This window comes from Geotrypetes seraphini, chromosome 11, assembly GCF_902459505.1.
Source record: "Geotrypetes seraphini chromosome 11, aGeoSer1.1, whole genome shotgun sequence".
Classification (NCBI taxonomy): domain Eukaryota; kingdom Metazoa; phylum Chordata; class Amphibia; order Gymnophiona; family Dermophiidae; genus Geotrypetes; species Geotrypetes seraphini.
The window spans coordinates 130,667,844-130,685,877 of NC_047094.1; the positions used below are offsets into that span (position 1 = coordinate 130,667,844).

The 18,034-nt window shown below is 41.8% G+C and overlaps 1 protein-coding gene across 5 annotated transcripts in view; it reads left to right on the top strand.

Moving 5' to 3' along the window:
* LOC117345640 overlaps window positions 1-18,034 on the top strand; it is a 31,298-nt gene that overhangs the window by 11,878 nt on the left and 1,386 nt on the right. For 3 of the 5 annotated variants that reach the window (XM_033914572.1, XM_033914573.1, XM_033914574.1), the window contains 6 exons: window positions 4,229-4,330; window positions 5,530-5,631; window positions 7,856-8,017; window positions 8,870-8,936; window positions 15,118-15,178; window positions 15,419-15,498. In XM_033914572.1, the coding sequence (XP_033770463.1) occupies window positions 4,229-4,330; window positions 5,530-5,631; window positions 7,856-8,017; window positions 8,870-8,936; window positions 15,118-15,178; window positions 15,419-15,498 (574 nt within the window). The remainder of the gene's footprint in view (window positions 1-4,228; window positions 4,331-5,529; window positions 5,632-7,855; window positions 8,018-8,869; window positions 8,937-15,117; window positions 15,179-15,418; window positions 15,499-18,034) is intronic. The other 2 variants (XM_033914576.1, XM_033914575.1) reach the window with 2 other exon arrangements.

An 18,034-nucleotide genomic window follows, 5' to 3' on the forward strand; every position in this document is an offset into this window, starting at 1 on the left:
TGCAAGGATTACTAGATGTCTTTCAGCAGCTCCCCTCCCTCCCTCCCCGTTACCTTAGTGGCCAAGCCAAAATGATCTACCAACAATAAAATGTTAAAAACACAAAGCACACTGTACGCAGAGAAAATGTTAATTATCATTTATATTCCGCGGGTTTTCAAAGAGGTCAAGGCAGATGACTTTATGCAATGTCACCTCAGTAACAACTATACAAAAATAGACAAATATACCCCCTTCCTTTTTACTAAACCGCGATAGCAGTTTTTAGCGCAGGGAACTGCGCTGAATGCCCCACTCTGCTCTCGAAGCTCATAGGCTCCCTGCACTAAAAACCGCTATTGCGGTTTAGTAAAAGGGGGCCATAGTGCAAAATATAGACAGCATACATAAATTCTCAAAATGGACACATTTTGATCACTAAATTGAAAATAAAATCATTTTCTTACCTTTGTTTGGTAATTTCATCAGTCTGTGGTTGCACTTTATTCTTCTGACTGTGCAGCCAATATTTCTTCCCTTCTTTCAGCCTCCTGTATGCTTCCTCTCCTCCAGACCTCATTCCCTCCCCAAACTTTTTCTTTATTTCACCCCGCCCCTTCTTTCTTTCTCTCTCCAAGCCCCCTTTCTTTCTGTTGTCTGTCTTTCTCTCTCTCTCCGTGCCCCATTTCTTTCTTTCACCCTGCCCCCTTCTTTCTTTCTGGCTCCCTGTCCCCCCCCCTTTCTTTCTTTCTTTCTTTCTCCCTCCCTGCCCTCCCCCAAGTCACCCCCATTGGGAAACATGCTGCTGCCGCTGCCATCGGGAACATGTCGGCACCAAGTTCTCCCTTCCTGCTTTTCTTCCCCACGGGGCCGACCAACTCTTGCCGCCCGACGTCAATTCTAATGTTGGAGAGGATTGGCGATTGGCTGGCCTAGAACGTCCTCTCCGATGTCAAAATTGACGTCGGATGGCGAGAGTTGGTCGGCCCTGCAGGGAAGAAAAGCAGGGAGGGAGAACTCAGCGCCGGTCTGTTCCCCAGTGGCAGCCTATCCCCGGTGGGTGGCCAGCTGTGCACCCCCTTGGAGTGTGCACCCAGGGAGGACTGCCCCCCCCCCTTGGTACGCCACTGATTAGCGGAGCCTTTTCTCTTCCGTGTCTTGCTTCTAAGATGCAACTTCCTGTGGGCGGGATGTGTCAGAGGAAAACCTCCACTGCCCAAAGAGGCAGCTTTCAGTGCTGCTTCTTCCATGACTGCAGCAGTGTGTGGCAGTCTGGTGGTGAGCGGGGGGAAGATAGAGGAGGCCACACCCTTACAGGCACATGAATGGAGAGGGTGACCATGGAGAGATGACTGAATGTCTGGGGGGCAGAAAGGGGAGAGATGCTGGATTTGGGGGGAGGGAAATGATGGACCTAGGGGTGTTGCTGGAACTAAGGCGGGGCCCATATATGTTTCTGTCCAGGGTCCATTGAGTCCTAGGCTTGCCACTGGTTTTGGAATTCTATACCAATGTACCACCTCTAATTGATAATTCAAATTGACTGCTAAAAACTTATCAAAACTCCAAAATAACCTAAAGGTAAAACTTTAATGGAAATGATTGTCTGTTTCGTATAGCTGCTGATATTTATTTTATATCGTAGCCTAACCGGAAAAACGCCCAAGTGTTTCAAATAGTAAAAAGTGGAAACACTTTACAGGGGCTTGAACATTGAGCTGACAATAGTTCTAGCCGCATAGCGTGGGGTTTAGCGCACGCTAAAATGCTGCGGGCACTAGAAATGCTCACGCAGCCTAATAAAAGGAGCCCTTAATAACGCACTTATCTTGTTCCATGGCCTGTCTGTTTCACTCCAGGACGGCTTCTTCAGGGGAAATGCTTATATTAAGCTTTATTTTGTCTTAAGAGCACTGACTGCTGCTGCCGAAATTCACTTTATACTCCTGCACTGCCGTGTTTCATGAAAAAAGAAAAAAAAGATAACCGGTTTTTTGACCAGTGATGATGTTCAAGCCCCTGCAAAGCGTTTGCACTTATTATTATTTCAAACACTTGACCTCGTCGATCATTGGTCAAAAAACCCTCATTAACGTGGTGCGCCCGGCAAAGACCTTTTTTCTTCATTTCAGGCAAACTCAATTACATTGATGAGCAAACAATTGTAAACGGTCAAGCATTCACTTATAAATGTTCCTAAAATGCACTTATCTTGCCCAACCGTTTCACTCCATGGCTTCCTCGGTGGGGGATATTTATAAGTGCTGTCTGCGTTGTACAGTTTTCACGTCAATTTGGCTCGCTCCACCTGTGGCAACGTCTTTCTGCGTGAAGCAAGATCGTAGCAAAAAAGCACCACAGGATTCAGAATTAGATTGAACAATTAAAAGAAAAAAAAAAACATAAGAAAATTAAAATTTTTTTTAAAAAAATAAGTCTTTGGTGAGAACTCCACGTTAATGAGGTTTTTTGGCCAATGTTAGTACCTTTTGCCCCACTGAATGTGTCTTTAAAATATTAAGACGCCGGGGTATTGGAGGTCATTTTCTTCATTATCATTACAAATTTGATATCAACACTTAATAACATAACATAACTTTATTTTTGTATACTGCCACAATCAAAAAGAATTCTAGGCGGTTTACACAGGAGAGAAAAACTGGACAATCAGTGAAGTACACTATTAAAATGAGAATATAGCGTATTAACTAAAAAGGCAATAAAAATTTAAGTAAAAGCGGTACAATTATTACCGCCATCTATTTTGTAGGCAATAAGGGATCCTGTACTAACCCTGCGTTTAATGGTCAGTGCACGCTGATACCCACACACTGTAGCTACTCTCCACCCCCAAACACGCTTCCTGGCTAAAAAACATAAAATGTATTTTTTAGCACATAGGAATCGCGCACTGATCCAAAGTTCCCACAGGATGGTTGAGCATGTCTCAAGGAAGCACCTATTTAACCTGCGGTAAGTATGTCCTAGTGCTTACCACAGCTTAATTAAAGGAGCCCTTTAAATGCTCTGAAGGTGGGTGTTATGTTTCTCTTTGGGGGAAGGCAAGACATCTTAAGGTTGAAATTAGAGAGCAAAATGTTTGGCCGGAGGTTGGCAGTGTGGGTATCATCGTGAACAATACGCTGAAACCTTCCACCCAATGTGCGACCAAGAAAGCAAGCAAGATGCTAGGAATTATGAGAAAAGGAATGGTAAACAAGACCAAGAATGTTATAATGCCTCAGTATTACTCGATGGTGAGACCTCACCTTGAGTTTTGTATTCAGTTCTGGTCTCCTTCTCTCAAAAAAGATAGAGCCACACGAGAAAAGGTTCAAAGAAGAGCCACCAAGATGATAAAGGAGATGGAACTCCTCTCGTATGAGGAAAGGCTAAAGAGGTTAAGGCTCTTCAGCTTGGAAAAGAAACGGATGAGGGGAGATATGATTGAAGTCTACAAAATCCTGAGTGGTGTAGAATAGGTACAAGTGGATTGATTTTTTTTTTTTACTGCATCAAGATTTAAAAAGACTACAGGACACTCGATGAAGTTGCAGAGTAATACTTTTAAAACCAATAGAAAGAAATATTTTTTTCACTGAGAGTAGTTAAGCTCTGAGAGTAGTTAAGAGCAGTTAATATAGCTGGTTTTAAAAAAAGGTTTGGACAAGTTCCTGGAGGAAAAGTCCACAGTCTGCTGTTGAGACAGACATGGAGGAAGCCATTGCTTGCCCTGGATCGGTAACATGGAATGCTGCTACTATTTGGGTTTTTACTAGGTACTCGTGACTTGGATTGGCCTCAGTGAAGACGGGATACTGGGCTGGATGGACCATTGGTCTGACCCAGTAAGGCTGCTATTATTCTTATGGGTATTAGGAATAGTTCTGAGGCATAACATGGAAGTTTCATGTCGTCAGACGTTCCTAAATGGTTCCTGCACTTAGGGCTCCTTTTACTAAGGTGCGTTAGTGGTTTTTGTGTGTGCTACAATGCCCAAACGCTAACGCCTCCCTAGAGCTTACGTTAGTATTTTTTTGTTTAGAGCTCGCTAAAAACGCTAGCGCACCTTAGTAAAAGGAGCCCTTAATCTTTTTTTATAGCATAAAATCCTGCAAACTGTTGGCCTAATTCAGGTTCTTGTACGTCATCTTAGAATGAACTTCAGGCTGTGAGAGAAATCAAGTGGTTCATACAACAGGGATACACACTGTTTTATAACATCAGGACTTCTGCTTCTGTTTTCCAGGCTCAGAATTGAGAAGGTAAAAGTCTTGAAAGCAACCTTAAGCTTTCTAGCTATATCCACCATATATTTTAAACCAAACTCAACCATCATAAATGATATATGGTAAGTTTATATTTGTATTTTGTTATCATCACCTGGTAGCATGGGGGGGAGGGGTTGTTTCCATCTAAGGGGAGCCTGTTAATGAAGAAAAAGAAGATGGATGAGGAGAAGAAGGAAGGACATGAATCAACTGTAAGAACATTCCTTCTCCAGAACCCCTTTGTTCCTGAACTCTTTCTATTGGGGAAGGGAAGACATCTTAAGGTTGAAATTAGAGAGCAAAATGTTTGGCAGGAGGTTGTCAGTGTGGGTGTCATCGTGGACAATAAGCTGAAACCTACCACCCAATGTGCGCCGGCGACCAAGAAAGCAAGCAAGATGTTAGGAATTATTAGAAAAGGGATACTAAACAAGAGTACAGATGTTATAATGCCTTGCTATACTCAATGGTATAACTCATGAGTATTGCATTCAGTTCTGGTCTCCTTATCTCAAAAAAGATATAGCGACACTAGAAAAGGTTCAAAGAAGAGTGGCCAAGTTCATACAGGGGATGGAACTCCTCTCGTATGAGGAAAGACTAAAGAGGTTAGGGCTCTTCAGCTTGGAAAAGAGATGGCTGAGGGGAGATACGATTGAAGTCTACAAAATCCTGAGTGGAGTAGAACGGGTACAAGTGGATCGATTTTTCACTTTATCAAAAATGACAAAGACTAGGGGGGACACTCATTGAAGTTAGAGGGGAAATAGCTTTAAAACCAATAGGAGGAAATATTTTTTCACTCAGAGAATAGTTAAGCTCTGGAATGCGTTGCCAGAGAATGTGGTAAGAGCAGATAGCGTAGCTGGTTTAAAAAAAAGATTTGGACAAGTTCCTGGAGGAAAAGTCTAGTCTACTGTTGGAGCAGACATGGAGGAAGCCATTGCTTGCCCTGGATCGATAGAATGGAATGCTGCTTCTATTTGGGTTTTTGCCAGGTACTCGTGATTTGGACTGGCCTCAGTGAAAATGGGATACTGGGCTAAATGGGCCATCGGCTCTTCTTATTCTTATGGGTATTAGGAATAGTCCTGAGACATAACATGGAAAAAGATTCATGCCATCAGAAGTTCCTAAACGGTTCCTACACGTAATCTTTTTTTATAGCATAAAACCCTGCAAACTGTTAGCCTAATTCATCTTGTTCTTCTACTTCATGTTAGAATGAGCTTCAGGCTTTGAGAGAATCAACATTAGGACTTCTGCTTTCGTTTTCCAGGTTAACTGATCGGAAACACTTTGAAGAGGTCTTTTCCATTGTACCTATAATCAATCTAATTCTGCAATTAGACAGCATTCTAACCCTCTCAGGCAGCCCACGGTAAGTTTATATTTGTATTTTTCTTATCATCACCTGATAGCATGGGTGGGGGATGTTTCCATCTAAGGCAGGTGTGTCAAAGTCCCTCCTCGAGGGCCCCAATCTAGTCGGGTGTTCAGGATTTCCTCAATGAATATGCATGAGATCTATTTGCATGCGCTGCTTTCATTGTATGCTAATAGATCTCTTGAATATTCATTGAGGAAATCCTGAAAACCCGACTGGATTGCGGCCCTTGAGGAGGGACTTTGACACCCCTGATCTAAGGGGAGCCTGTTAATGAAGATGATGGATGAGGAGAAAGAGGAAGGAGAAGAATCAACTGTTCAGTGCTAGCCAAATACGGCTCTTTGTCTGCTAAACAGTGCTAAGTTGGCTGACCGCTAACATTCTGCAGGACATAGCCAGTTTCTGCCAGTACACTTCTTCCTCGTTATTCGCGGGGGATAGGGGCAGAGCCGGACCGCGAATGGCAAAAAACCCCGCAAATATCCAGCTCTGACCCACCCCCGCCTCCCTTCCGCCTTCCCCTGGCATCCCGGCCTTACCCGGTGGTCTAGCTGGTTTTTGGGGCAGGAGCGATCTTCCTACGCTCCTGCCCCGTGCAGATAGCCATTAAGAAATGGCTGTGGGGAGTTCCCGTAGTCTCTCGAGAGACTACGGGAACTCTGTTTGGTGGCAAGGTGAAGGAATCCGTGTTACCTGGTTACAAGGTGAAGGACACTGTGTGACCTGGGTACAAATTATTTCGCAAGGATAGAGTAGATCAAATTGGGGGGGGAGGGAATTGAATCAAATCAAATAAACTTTCTTCATGACATAGATAGCAGTGTGGAATCCTTATGGATAGAAATTCCATGTGTGAAGGGAAGGAATATACCGTCCCCCAGGACAAAATGAGCAGACAGATGAGGAAATGTTTTCAGAGATTAGGAAAGCTGGAGAAATGGGCAACAGTATAACAATGGGTGATTTCAATTACCAAAGAGCAATATTTATGCTAGACACCTCAATCAGGCAATCCTGAATACATCCGCAATTAGTTTAAAAAAAAACAACAAAAAAACACTCAAATTAAACATAGAGGAAGATCAATAAAAATAATGGAGAAAAAAAAGACCTCAGTTAAACAGCTTCATGGGTCTAAAAAAAAAACTTCAATTTAGGTCCACGGAGAACCCCCGTTACAGATAAGTAACTTCAATTAGAAGTGGGTATAAAACCTGTCTCTGTTAGTTGTTCTTCAATGTGGCTGTGTAAAAGCAAATAAATACTAGTTCCAGGATTATCCAGGAACTACTTCTGTGTGCACAGGGGCTGTTCTGCTGGTTCTGCACAATCTATGTGTCTTAGAGTGTGGCAGCTTTTCCCTGCCACACCGTCTATGTCAAAGGTGGCTAAAGCTAGACCAGAAATTTAATGCCGGTTGAAGGATACAGCCTTGCGGTTATTTTACCTTGATTTCCTGCCTTTAACCTGGCTTGCTGTCTGCACCTGCATTTGCGTGTTTTCCATCTTATTACTCCATAACCTGCAGCAATCTAAATTATCACCATGGTAAGAGAAATCAGGCTGTGTTAGAGCCCTTTAAATTGTGTTAAGATGATATGATAGACTGGGAGCAATTTTTATACCCTTCCCTTCGGTGTTCTTTGCAGCCACACCGCTCGCTTGGTATAAGGGGCCGCTGAAACAAGTTATTTCACACTTTTCTTGACACTTTTTGTTTCAATGAGGCAAATGCATCTAGTAAATGGGCACAAGTATAAGGAAACCAAGCCACTGTGACATCACCGATGAGGCATTATGACATCACACTATGAGGGGCCGCTGAAAAGTTCTCAGCCCACCCAAGAAGAGAATGATGTGGAGCCATGAAATTTACAAGTTATTCTACACTTTTCAGCGGCCCCTTGTACATGCAGCAGAAGAGTGGGCTTTGTTCATTTTTTAAGCTAGGGCCACTTTGGATTCTGATGAGTCAAAGGAGAGCTACCAAATATGACATACATCTCCCCAGCCTACCTTTAAACTTAATTGGGGGCGGGGGCATTCTCCTTCAAGCATGTGATTCCTTCCCCTTTCTGTCCTCAGCCTGGGTAGAGGAGCAGAAAGACAATGAGGGCCACTTCAGAGCAATGTAATGCAGTCTCTTTGGTGATCTTTATCAGGTAGCAGAGGGCAGGAGAGATATTAACCTCATTTTTCAAATTTCTGTTTTTAGGTTGCTCGTTAAAGACAACCAAGATGCAAAAGTTAAGATCTCAACAAAAACACAATTCAGCTCCAAGCTGAAACTGGAAAGGAACAATGAGAACGGCACCTTTAAGTTTGGCATGTTAAAATGTAACCTCGATAAATCATCTTTATCAATTGTTACGGCTGGGTGTGTATTCAGAATTTCATATATCACAATAACATAGCTAGACCTTATCAGTAGACCAGCATCAGAAGGTGGAAGAGTGGTAAAGGAGGTGTTGGTCCCGAACCCCACCAGCTGAATGACTGTTAAAAGATGTGCGGCTGCACAGCCACACAGCTTAAAGGGTACATTGGTCCCACCCCCTACTCTGATCCCCCTATTCTCCTTAATCCTCTCATTCTGATCGTCAAGCCACCCCCAAATCCAAACTCCCCCATGTCCTTTTTTCTTTTTCTCCAGTTCCCCATTCCACTCTTCCCAAGTTCTCCCTGGTTCTGATTTCCCCTCCAGCTCAATCTGATTCCCCAATCTCCCCTGATCCCCAAACTACCAATCTCTTCCATATGCACCTCGATCCATTCCCCCTCCCAAGTCCCCACTTTACTGATCCCACCCTCTCAGTTCTCTGATCTAATCCTCTGATCCCAAAGCCTTCCTGAACCCAGTCTCCCCCGCATGCCCCTCCTTCTTTCCTCCCAGTCCTTCTCTCCAGTCTCCCAAATGCCTCCCTGGTTTCAATCCACACCTCGTATCCCTTATCTCCCCTGATCCTGTGTGGAGGGGTGGTTACAAGTTAGACGCCATTTATAGAATCAGGCCCTGGGTGCGTGGAGTCAGCTGTAGAGGATGGATCCCTTCCTCTTCCAATCCAAGTGCAGCATGGTGGTACCATGTTCTCCAGACGCTCCCTCTGCCTACTGCTCCTACCAATTCTTTGGCTTTGTTTGGCTTTGCTAATTGATCACAGCAGACTACTGTGTTAAAAAGAAAATAAAGTTGAATAGATGCTAACTTAAGTCATTTTAAATATCCTAGTGACTATGGCAAGATATTAGAAGATAAGATAATGGGAAAAGACCATACAATAACCAAAAAAAATAATGTAAGTATACAAACAATATATTTCTGTTGAAACTATACTATTTTGACCTTGCGTTGACTTCCTCTAATGCAGGGATGTCAAAGTCCCTCCTCAAGGGCCGCAATCCAGTCGGGTTTTCAGGATTTCCCAAACGAATATGTATGAGATCTATTAGCATACAATGAAAGCAGTGCATGCAAATAGATCTCACGCATATTCATTGGGGAAATCCTGAAAACCCAACTAGATTGCGGCCCTCGAGGAGGGACTTTGACACCCTTGTTCTAATGGGTTTTGCATGCTAAGAAAAGTCTGAGCTTTGGCTAATTACTATCCTCCATAGTTTGCCATCTTTAGAGCTCTCCGACTCCCCCTATCTATGGCAATCTATGAATTTTCAACCCATGAACCAAAGAAATCTATATCAGAAAAGTTCAGGAACATTATATTAATCATGTTAACTCCACGGCACTGAAGGGAAAGATGCATAGTAATAATAATACAGTCCAAGTCCAAAATTCCAGACTGCTTGGGGATTGGAACAGTCCAGATTTTTGCATTTTCCAGGTTCTCAAGCGGATTCATGTTTAAGGAAGAATAAAGAAGAGATGAACAGATTCCGGAACTTGGAGGCGTGGTGGATGGGTGGTTAGATGTTAAGCTCCCTCTGAGCATTACTACTGGTTTCCAGTGTTATAATTCTTCCTCTATTTCACTATAAAATCCTCTAACAATGGCTTCTAATAAGCAGATTTAAAGATTTTTTAAAAGCTAGGTCACTTGGTATCTAAGCAAGAAGAGGATCTAGACCAGTGATTCCCAACCCTGTCCTGGAGGAACACCAGGCCAATCGGGTTTTCAGGCTAGCCCTAATGAATATGCATGAGAGAGATTTGCATATGATGGAAGTGATAGGCATGCAAATTTGCTTCATGCATATTCATTAGGGCTAGCCTGAAAACCCAATTGGCCTGGTGTTCCTCCAGGACAGGGTTGGGAACCACTGATCTAGACAACTAGGTAGAGAGAGGACTAGACAGACTTAGCATACCTTGATGGAACTAGTATAGAGATAAAGGAGAGGGCTTAAATATTGCGCTCGTCCCTTAACATTGAAAGCACTTAGCAACTGGATGATGTCCTGTAAGAAGCTGTGGACAAGGACAGGCACTTAGCAACTGGATAGTGTCAAATAAGAAACTTTGAACAAGGTCAGGCACTTAGCAACTGAATAGTGTCCTATATAGATCCAATTATTTTGTTTGATCTTGGGGAGATGTGGATTAAATTTTAAATAGTTGACCAAGATAATAATAGATCTGTAAGGAGATTTGATAATACACTGCTTGAGAAACCAACTTTCATTAAAGAAGTTCAGTCTAAAATAAATGCTATTTTCAAATTAATAATATGGAAGATATCTCCTTGGAAACTTTATGGGATGCTTTTAAGGCAACCATGAGAGGTCAAATTATTTCATTTTCGGCATATATTAGGAAACAAGTTAAAAGGCAATTTTCCAGTTTAGAACAAGAAATTAAGTGTTTGGAGTCAAAATTGATTGATAAATGGGAATACTCTACATTACAGGCTTTTTTAAAAGCTAAAGGTAAATATAATGAGATTTCTTCTAAATTGATAAGGAAAGATTTATTTTCTCAACAAGCTTTGTATTATGGAAACTCAAATAAGGTGGGAAGATTATTGGCGAATTATTTTAAAGCAAAAAAAAAAAAAAGAAGACAAAAATAATTGCAATTAAAGACGAGAAAGGTGATACTTATTCTCAAAATGAACATATTTTAAAACATTTTTTAAATTTTTATAAAGTTCTATATTCTTCTGAGCCTTATGCAGATAAAGAAAAGGATGGACTAGAATTTTTAAACTTAATTAAGGGACCAAAAATTCCTGAGCATATAAAAGAAAGTTTAGAAAAGCCAATATCACTAAAAGAATTGCAAACAGCGTTGAAATCCCTTAGAGCTGGATCCGCTCCTGGTGAAGATGGTTTCACGGTAGAGTTTTATAAATCATTTATATCAGGTTCAACTAACTAAAGTTTGTATTACAGGTACTATGGCAGAATCATTAACTATTGTTTTGCCGAAGCCAAATAAAAATCCCACATTGGTTTCAAACTACAGGCCTATTTCTTTAATCAATGTAGATCACAGGTGTCAAAGTCGGTCCTCGAGGGCCGGAATCCAGTCGGGTTTTCAGGATTTCCCCAATGAATATGCATGAGATCTATGTGCATGCACTGCTTTCAATGCATATTCATTGGGGAAATCCTGAAAACCCGACTGGATTACGGCCCTCGAGGAGGGACTTTGACACCCCTGATGTAGATGGAAAACTTTTAGCTAAGACACTGGCTTTACGCTTGGCTAAGGCTCTCCCCTTTATTATTGATATGCACCAAACAGGGTTTGTTGCTCAGACACATTCTTCTAATAACACCAGGTTGGCTTTACATATGTTAAATTTATCAAAAGGCATGAATGATCTGACTTTTTCTGTATCCCTGGATGCAGAGAAAGCCTTTGATCGAATTGAGTGGACCTTCATGTATCAAGCATTGGAATGGTTTGGTATAGGTTCAGGATTTATACAAATGATTCAAACATTGTATAGCTCCCCTGTTGCTAGATTGTATATGAATAATAATTTCTCAGAGCGTTTTAGCCTGCAGAGGGGGGTTTAGACAAGGTTGTCCCTTGTCTCCTTTGCTTTTTGATATCGTATTAGAACCCTTGTTATTAGCTATTCAGCAAGCGAAGGAACATAAGAACATAAGCAGTGCCTCCGCCGGGTCAGACCATAGGTCCATCCTGCCCGGCAGTCCGCTCCCGCGGCGGCCCAAACAGGTCACGACCTGTCTGAATCACCAGAAGGGGCTCCCTTGCCACCTTGGTTTCTCATTGAAGTCCTATCTTCCCATCGAAGTCCTAACCCTCCGGTCTTGCACATGCACGACCTGATTGGGTTTCTATACTTATTACCTGGTTAGCTTTCTATACTTGTGTTACATCCCAGCTCCTCCCTCAGTATCCCACGATCCCTTTATCCCTCAGGAATTCGTCCAATCCCTGTTTGAATCCCTGTACCGTACTCTGCCTGATCACTTCCTCCGGTAGCGCATTCCAAGTGTCCACGACCCTTTGCGTGAAAAAAAACTTCCTTGCATTTGTTTTGAACCTATCTCCCTTCAGTTTCTCCGAATGCCCCCTCGTACCTGTTGTCCCCTTCAGCCTGAAGAATCTGTCCCTATCCATCCTCTCTATGCCCCTCATGATTTTGAAGGTCTCTATCATATCTCCCCTGAGCCTCCTTTTTTCCAGAGAGAAGAGCCCCAGCCTATCCAACCTCTCAGCGTATGGGCAGTGTTCCAGCCCTCTTACCAGTTTCGTTGCTCTCCTTTGGACTCTCTCAAGTACTGCCATGTCCTTCTTGAGGAGATACAGAGAATTCCTTATTCAGATCAGGAATATAAGGTTTCTGCTTATGCAGATGATATACTGCTTCATTTGAGAAATCCGGAAACAACCATTCCAAACTTACTAGAATTGATAAAGAAATTTGGAAAATTTTCAGGGTACAAGATAAATTGGAGTAAATCAGAAGTTCTTCCATTCAATGTAAATTGTACAAAAGGTCTGTGATTCATTCCCCTTTCTATGACAGGAGGATGGAATAAAATATTTAGGTATTTGGATAAAAAATACATTGGAAGACACAATGAAAAAGAATGAAAAAACTTTATTACAAAAGGTCTGTTTGATTCATTCCCCTTTCTATGACAGGAGGATGGAATAAAATATTTAGGTATTTGGATAAAAAATACATTGGAAGACACAATGAAAAAGAATGAAAAAACTTTATTACAGAAGGTAACAGAAATGTGTGAGCAATGAAATCCTTTACATCTTTCCTGGTGGAGGAGAGTTCAAACTATTAAAATGATGATTTTGCCTGTGGTTTTATGTTGCCATTTTTTTCCAAGGGTCCTTTTATAAAAAAAACTAAATAGTGTTCTTACAAAATTTATTTGGCTGGGTAAAACTCCTAGAGTTGCTTTAATATCTCTACAAAAGCCAATTGCAGAGGGAGGGGTAGATTTTCCCAATTTTTATAGGTATCATCAATCCTATATTATGTGCCAGTGTATGTACTGGGTCCTCCTAGAGCCCATCAAAAATATCCCAGATTGGTTATGGTTGGAATGGCGCCTAATGTTTCCTCTGCGATTATGCCATGTTCTTAGTATCAAAATGCCTAGATTATATAAAGAAAATAGAATATTATTAGATACTTGGAAAACATTAAGATATGTAAGTAATTTAACACCTATTCCAATTCACAAATCAACAAATCAAACGATATGACTGAACTCCAAGATTCAAATTGGCGGATTTAAGGTCATCTGAAAGTATTGGATGATAGTAGGTATTCGTGTATTAGATGATGTTATTTCTAATGTTAAGATGCTTGATTTTTCACAGTTGCAACATAAATATGGCCTCAATAAATCACAAAGTTTTAGATGGATGCAACTGAAGCAGGCCATTCAGGTGGGGTTCCCTGAATGGAAAAATCTTAATAATCAATATAGTTTGGAGTTCTTATGCTTTCAGGTGGACTTCCTGGGACACCAGGCCGCACAATGGTATAAATTGATAGCTGGATGTATAAAAAAGAAACCAAAAACTGGCCTTAGGGACATTTGGAGCATTGAGATTAGGCATCAAATTTCTGCGTCTCAATGGACACGAATTTGGACTTGGAGGTTGAGATGTACAGTGTCTGCATCTATGAGACAAACTTGCTTTTTTTTTTACATAGAGCATTATGGACCCCTCTTCGGTTACAAAAGTTAGATAGCTCTAAGTCTAATAGATGTTGGCATTGTCATCTTGAAGCAGGGACTTTAGATTATTGTCCATTTATTATGGCTTTTTGGAAATCAATTTGGAGCCAAATTAATAGTTTATTAGAAAACCCGGTGGCATTGACCTATGATACTATATTATTTGGCATGTCAATGAGGGCAAAAAGTTAGATATCTTCAAATAACAACAAGCTTTTGCTTATGACAGGGGTTGCCATACAACAAATTACAGGTAATTGGAAGAACTGGAATAGAATGAATTATTATTTTTGGTGGAATTCGTTGTGCCATATATATAAAATGGAAAAAGTAATAGCTACACAGCAGGGGTATTTAAGGAAGTTTCAAGATGTGTGGGAGCCGTTAACAAAATGTTTTCCCTTAAAATTATAAGTTCAATACTGGGGAAGGGGGGGGGGTAATTTTTAGCTTATTATATAATAATGTAAGATTGATAAGGGGGGAAAATTTAATCATATGATACTTATGTGTTATATTTGATATGGGAGGGTGGGGAGGAAAGGAGATAAGTTATAAGATTTGTATTATTGCTGAATATTAAGTGATATTTAATGTTAAAATGTTTTAATTTACTGTCACACTTATTGTAAGTTGTAAAACGAATAAAGATTATATAAAAAAAAAGAAGATTTGAACAAGCCAAATGTGTTCGATTTATTCACTAACATATTCAGAATGCTTCTTATATCAAAACGGGTATATTTACAGGGAAAACATACAAAGAAACTGAAAACTTACGTGTCATTGAATTAGACCATGTTAGGAGAGTCAGAAAACAGGTTTTTGACTGTGAAAATTGATCTTCAAAGTGCATTGTTTCCTGTTTGTAACATTTATTGTAAAAGCTCTCAGTCTCTGTCTCCCTCCCTCCCTCCCTCCCTGGCTCGCTCTCTCAATTTCCCCCAATCCAACAACACCTCATCTCTGTCTCTTCCCCCACCCCATCCAGCATCACCCTCTGAAGCTTTGGAAAATACTTGAACACAAAGAAGGGGGACAAGCTCCCCTAGCCCCTCTCCCAATGGCTATGCTCTCCCTCCCCTCCCAGTCCTGCCTGTAACTATCTCTCCCTCCGAGTTCATGCTATTTTACACATGTGCATGTCAGCAAATACACACCTTCTCCTTCATATCCTTAGATACATTGATAAAAGGTTCTGTGGCAGACATTTGTAAAACAGAGGGAGAACTGAACACATCCCATCCTGAACGCCTCAATTCTGATCTCAATGACCTTCATGTATATTATTTTCCTGTCACTAGTGCTCTGTTTCTGTGCTTTATTTTATAGATATGTAAAATAAATCAACAAATAGCTGACCGCCTGAGCAATGCCGTAAATAATGCTACTGGTAAGTTTTTTCCCATTATTGCTTATGGATGGGCATTTGTTTACAATGATGTGGAAAGATTGTGATGACATATCCTATGTTGTTGCATGGCAGAAATGAGCAGAAACGTATGGACAGCCAAACTGGGTCAGTCCTAGGTCCATCTAGGGGTGGGCAACGAGGGCCGCAATCCAGGCAGGTTTTTAGGAGTTCTGGGATGTAGCCATTCCCAGGAGAATCATGGATTTCTTGTTCTTTCAGACAACATACCACTTGATGTTCTGGGAGATAACCCTGAACAAAGAGTCACATTATGGGCTATGAATTGTTTGAAATTTAACGTAAGTATTGCCCTTTGTTTTATGATTTGACACAACCGAGGTTTCCTGGCAATTGAAATTCTCGCTTGCTTTGGTGATCATTCTTTGTAAAGCAAGAAATAATATATACTAGAAGTACTATTTCTGTTTCAGATGTGCATAAACCGACATTTAAATGTGTATATTGTATACATGTCTTAATTCCAATTTTATAAAACCAAAATATATACATCTTAAATGGAAAAATATGCCAATGTTTTGCAGGATTAAGGCAGACCAAAACCAAGGAGGTAATACTTTAACTGGGTACCTCCATTTAGGTAACCTGAAGCCATGTGATAAGATCCTATTCTATTTTTTTAAAAACTCAGGCATCCAGGTTCTATTATACTCTAGAACAGGGGTGCCCAACGCGTCGATCGCGATCGACCAATAGCTCAGGAAGGCAACGCGAGTCGATCGCGGAGCCTATCCCGGGCTCTGTGATAGACTCGTGTTGCCGTCCTGATCTACGGGCCGATCAGCCTTCCTCTCCAGTTTTCTTTCTCCCTGGGGCCTTTTAGCTGGGCGATCCGCCCAGCTGTCATCTGCCGCTGCTGAACAAAAAACCGGGTCCTGCCTTCGCGGAAACAGAAAGTAGGCAGGACCCGGCAGGAAGAAGAACAAATGCTTGTCTCCCGCATTAGCCCGTAGCGAACGCTTGCTTCAGGGCTCTCAACATGTGCGTGCCGGCTTCTCTTCTCTTCCCTCCGAAACCGGAAGTTATGTCCGGGGGGGGGAGGGGAGAAGGGAAGCCGGCGCGCACATGTTGAGAGCCCTGAAGCAAGCGTTCGCTACGGGCTAATGCGGGAGACAAGCATTTGTTCTTCTTCCTGCCGGGTCCTGCTTACTTTCTGTTTCCGCGAAGGCAGGACCCGGCAGCATTTCCCCTAATAGGTCGATCGCGATCTTGGGCTGATCAGCCTTCCTCTTCCCGATGGCAGAATTGACGTCAGGGAGAGGAATGCTGGTTGGCCGAAGCAGGGAGAGCTTGGGGCCTGTTATTGGTGGCGTTTGGGTCCTGGTCCCCGATGGCAATGGCAGTGGCAGTGGCTTGGGGGAGGGCAGGGAGAAAGAAAGAAAAAGGGCAGGCAGGGAGACAGAAGGAAAGAAGAGAAACAGAAAAAAATGAAAGGGAGGCAGAGAGAAAGAAAGGGCAGGGAAGAGGAAGGAAAAGTTGGGGGGAAGAAATGAGGTCTGGAGGAGAAGAAGCATACAGGCTAAAAGAAGGGAAGAAAGATTGTATGCACAGTCAGAAGAAGAAAGTGCAACCAGAGACTCATGAAATCACCAGACAAGGTAGGGAAAATGATTTTATTTTAAATTTTGTGATCAAAATGTGTCTGAATTTATATCTGCTGTCTATATTTTACACTATGGTCCCCTTTTACTAAACCACAATAGAGGTTTTTAGCGCAGGGAGCCTAGGAGTGTCGAGAGCAGCGCTGGGCATTCAGCGCAGCTCCCTGCACTAAAAACTGCTAACGTGGTTTAGTAAAAAGGGAGGGGGTGGGTATTTGTCTACTTTTGTATGGTTGTTACTGAGGTGACAGTGCATAGAGTCATCTGCTTTGACCTCTTTGAAAACCCTGGAATAGGAATGATGATTAACATTTTCTATGCGTACAGTGTGCATTGTGTTTTTTTAAAATTTTATTGTTGGTAGATCATTGTGACTTGGTCATTTAAAAAGTAGCTCGCAAGCCCAAAAAGTGTGGGCACCCCTGCTCTAGAATATAAGCATAACCCAGTGCTAGAATGCCTAACACTTAGTGATGGAAAAACACAGTGAAAATGACCAAATATATAAAGCTGATGATCCAATATTTTCCAAAATCAAAGCTTTCCTTCTAAAACATCTTATTATGTATAGTGGTGAGGAGGTATGGCTGTCTTGGCACAGTAGCCTTCATCAGGAGCCCAATAATCAACCAATGAAGGTGATAAAGCCAAAAAGTCTATAAAAGCAATCTTCTTCTATACAGCCACAGACGTCTCACCGAGTAATGAATCTCTGCAGCAGCTGTGGAAATGATGCACAAAGAGGCTTTCTTGCCGTTACAGTGGAAAAACATTTAGGGTCCCTTTTATCAAGCTGCGCTAGAGGGTTTCCATGCGAGTCAGCCTGGTAAATGCTCCAACTCTCATAGAATTCCTATGTGCGTTGTAGCACTTATTACACTGGTCCGCGCTAAAAACCTTTAGAGCAGCATGATAAAAGGGAGGGATAGGCATCAACATTTATGCCAGCCAATGATCTGCCCTAAGTGTGGGGACCTTAAATGCCACAAAGGCCAGTGGGAATGACCACCATGGATGAACCGGGATTGGGCCAGATAATTTGCTACAATCCTGGTCTATCCATGGTGGTCATTCCCTCTGGTCTTTGTGTGGGAGTGGATAGTTTCTCTTGTTTTTTGGACTTCATATTTTGGGAATCTATATTTGACAGGAATGCAAGTAGCCTACTGTATTCTGTGATTTATGTGTGTAAGGGACAGTCCGAACTACAGTGGTA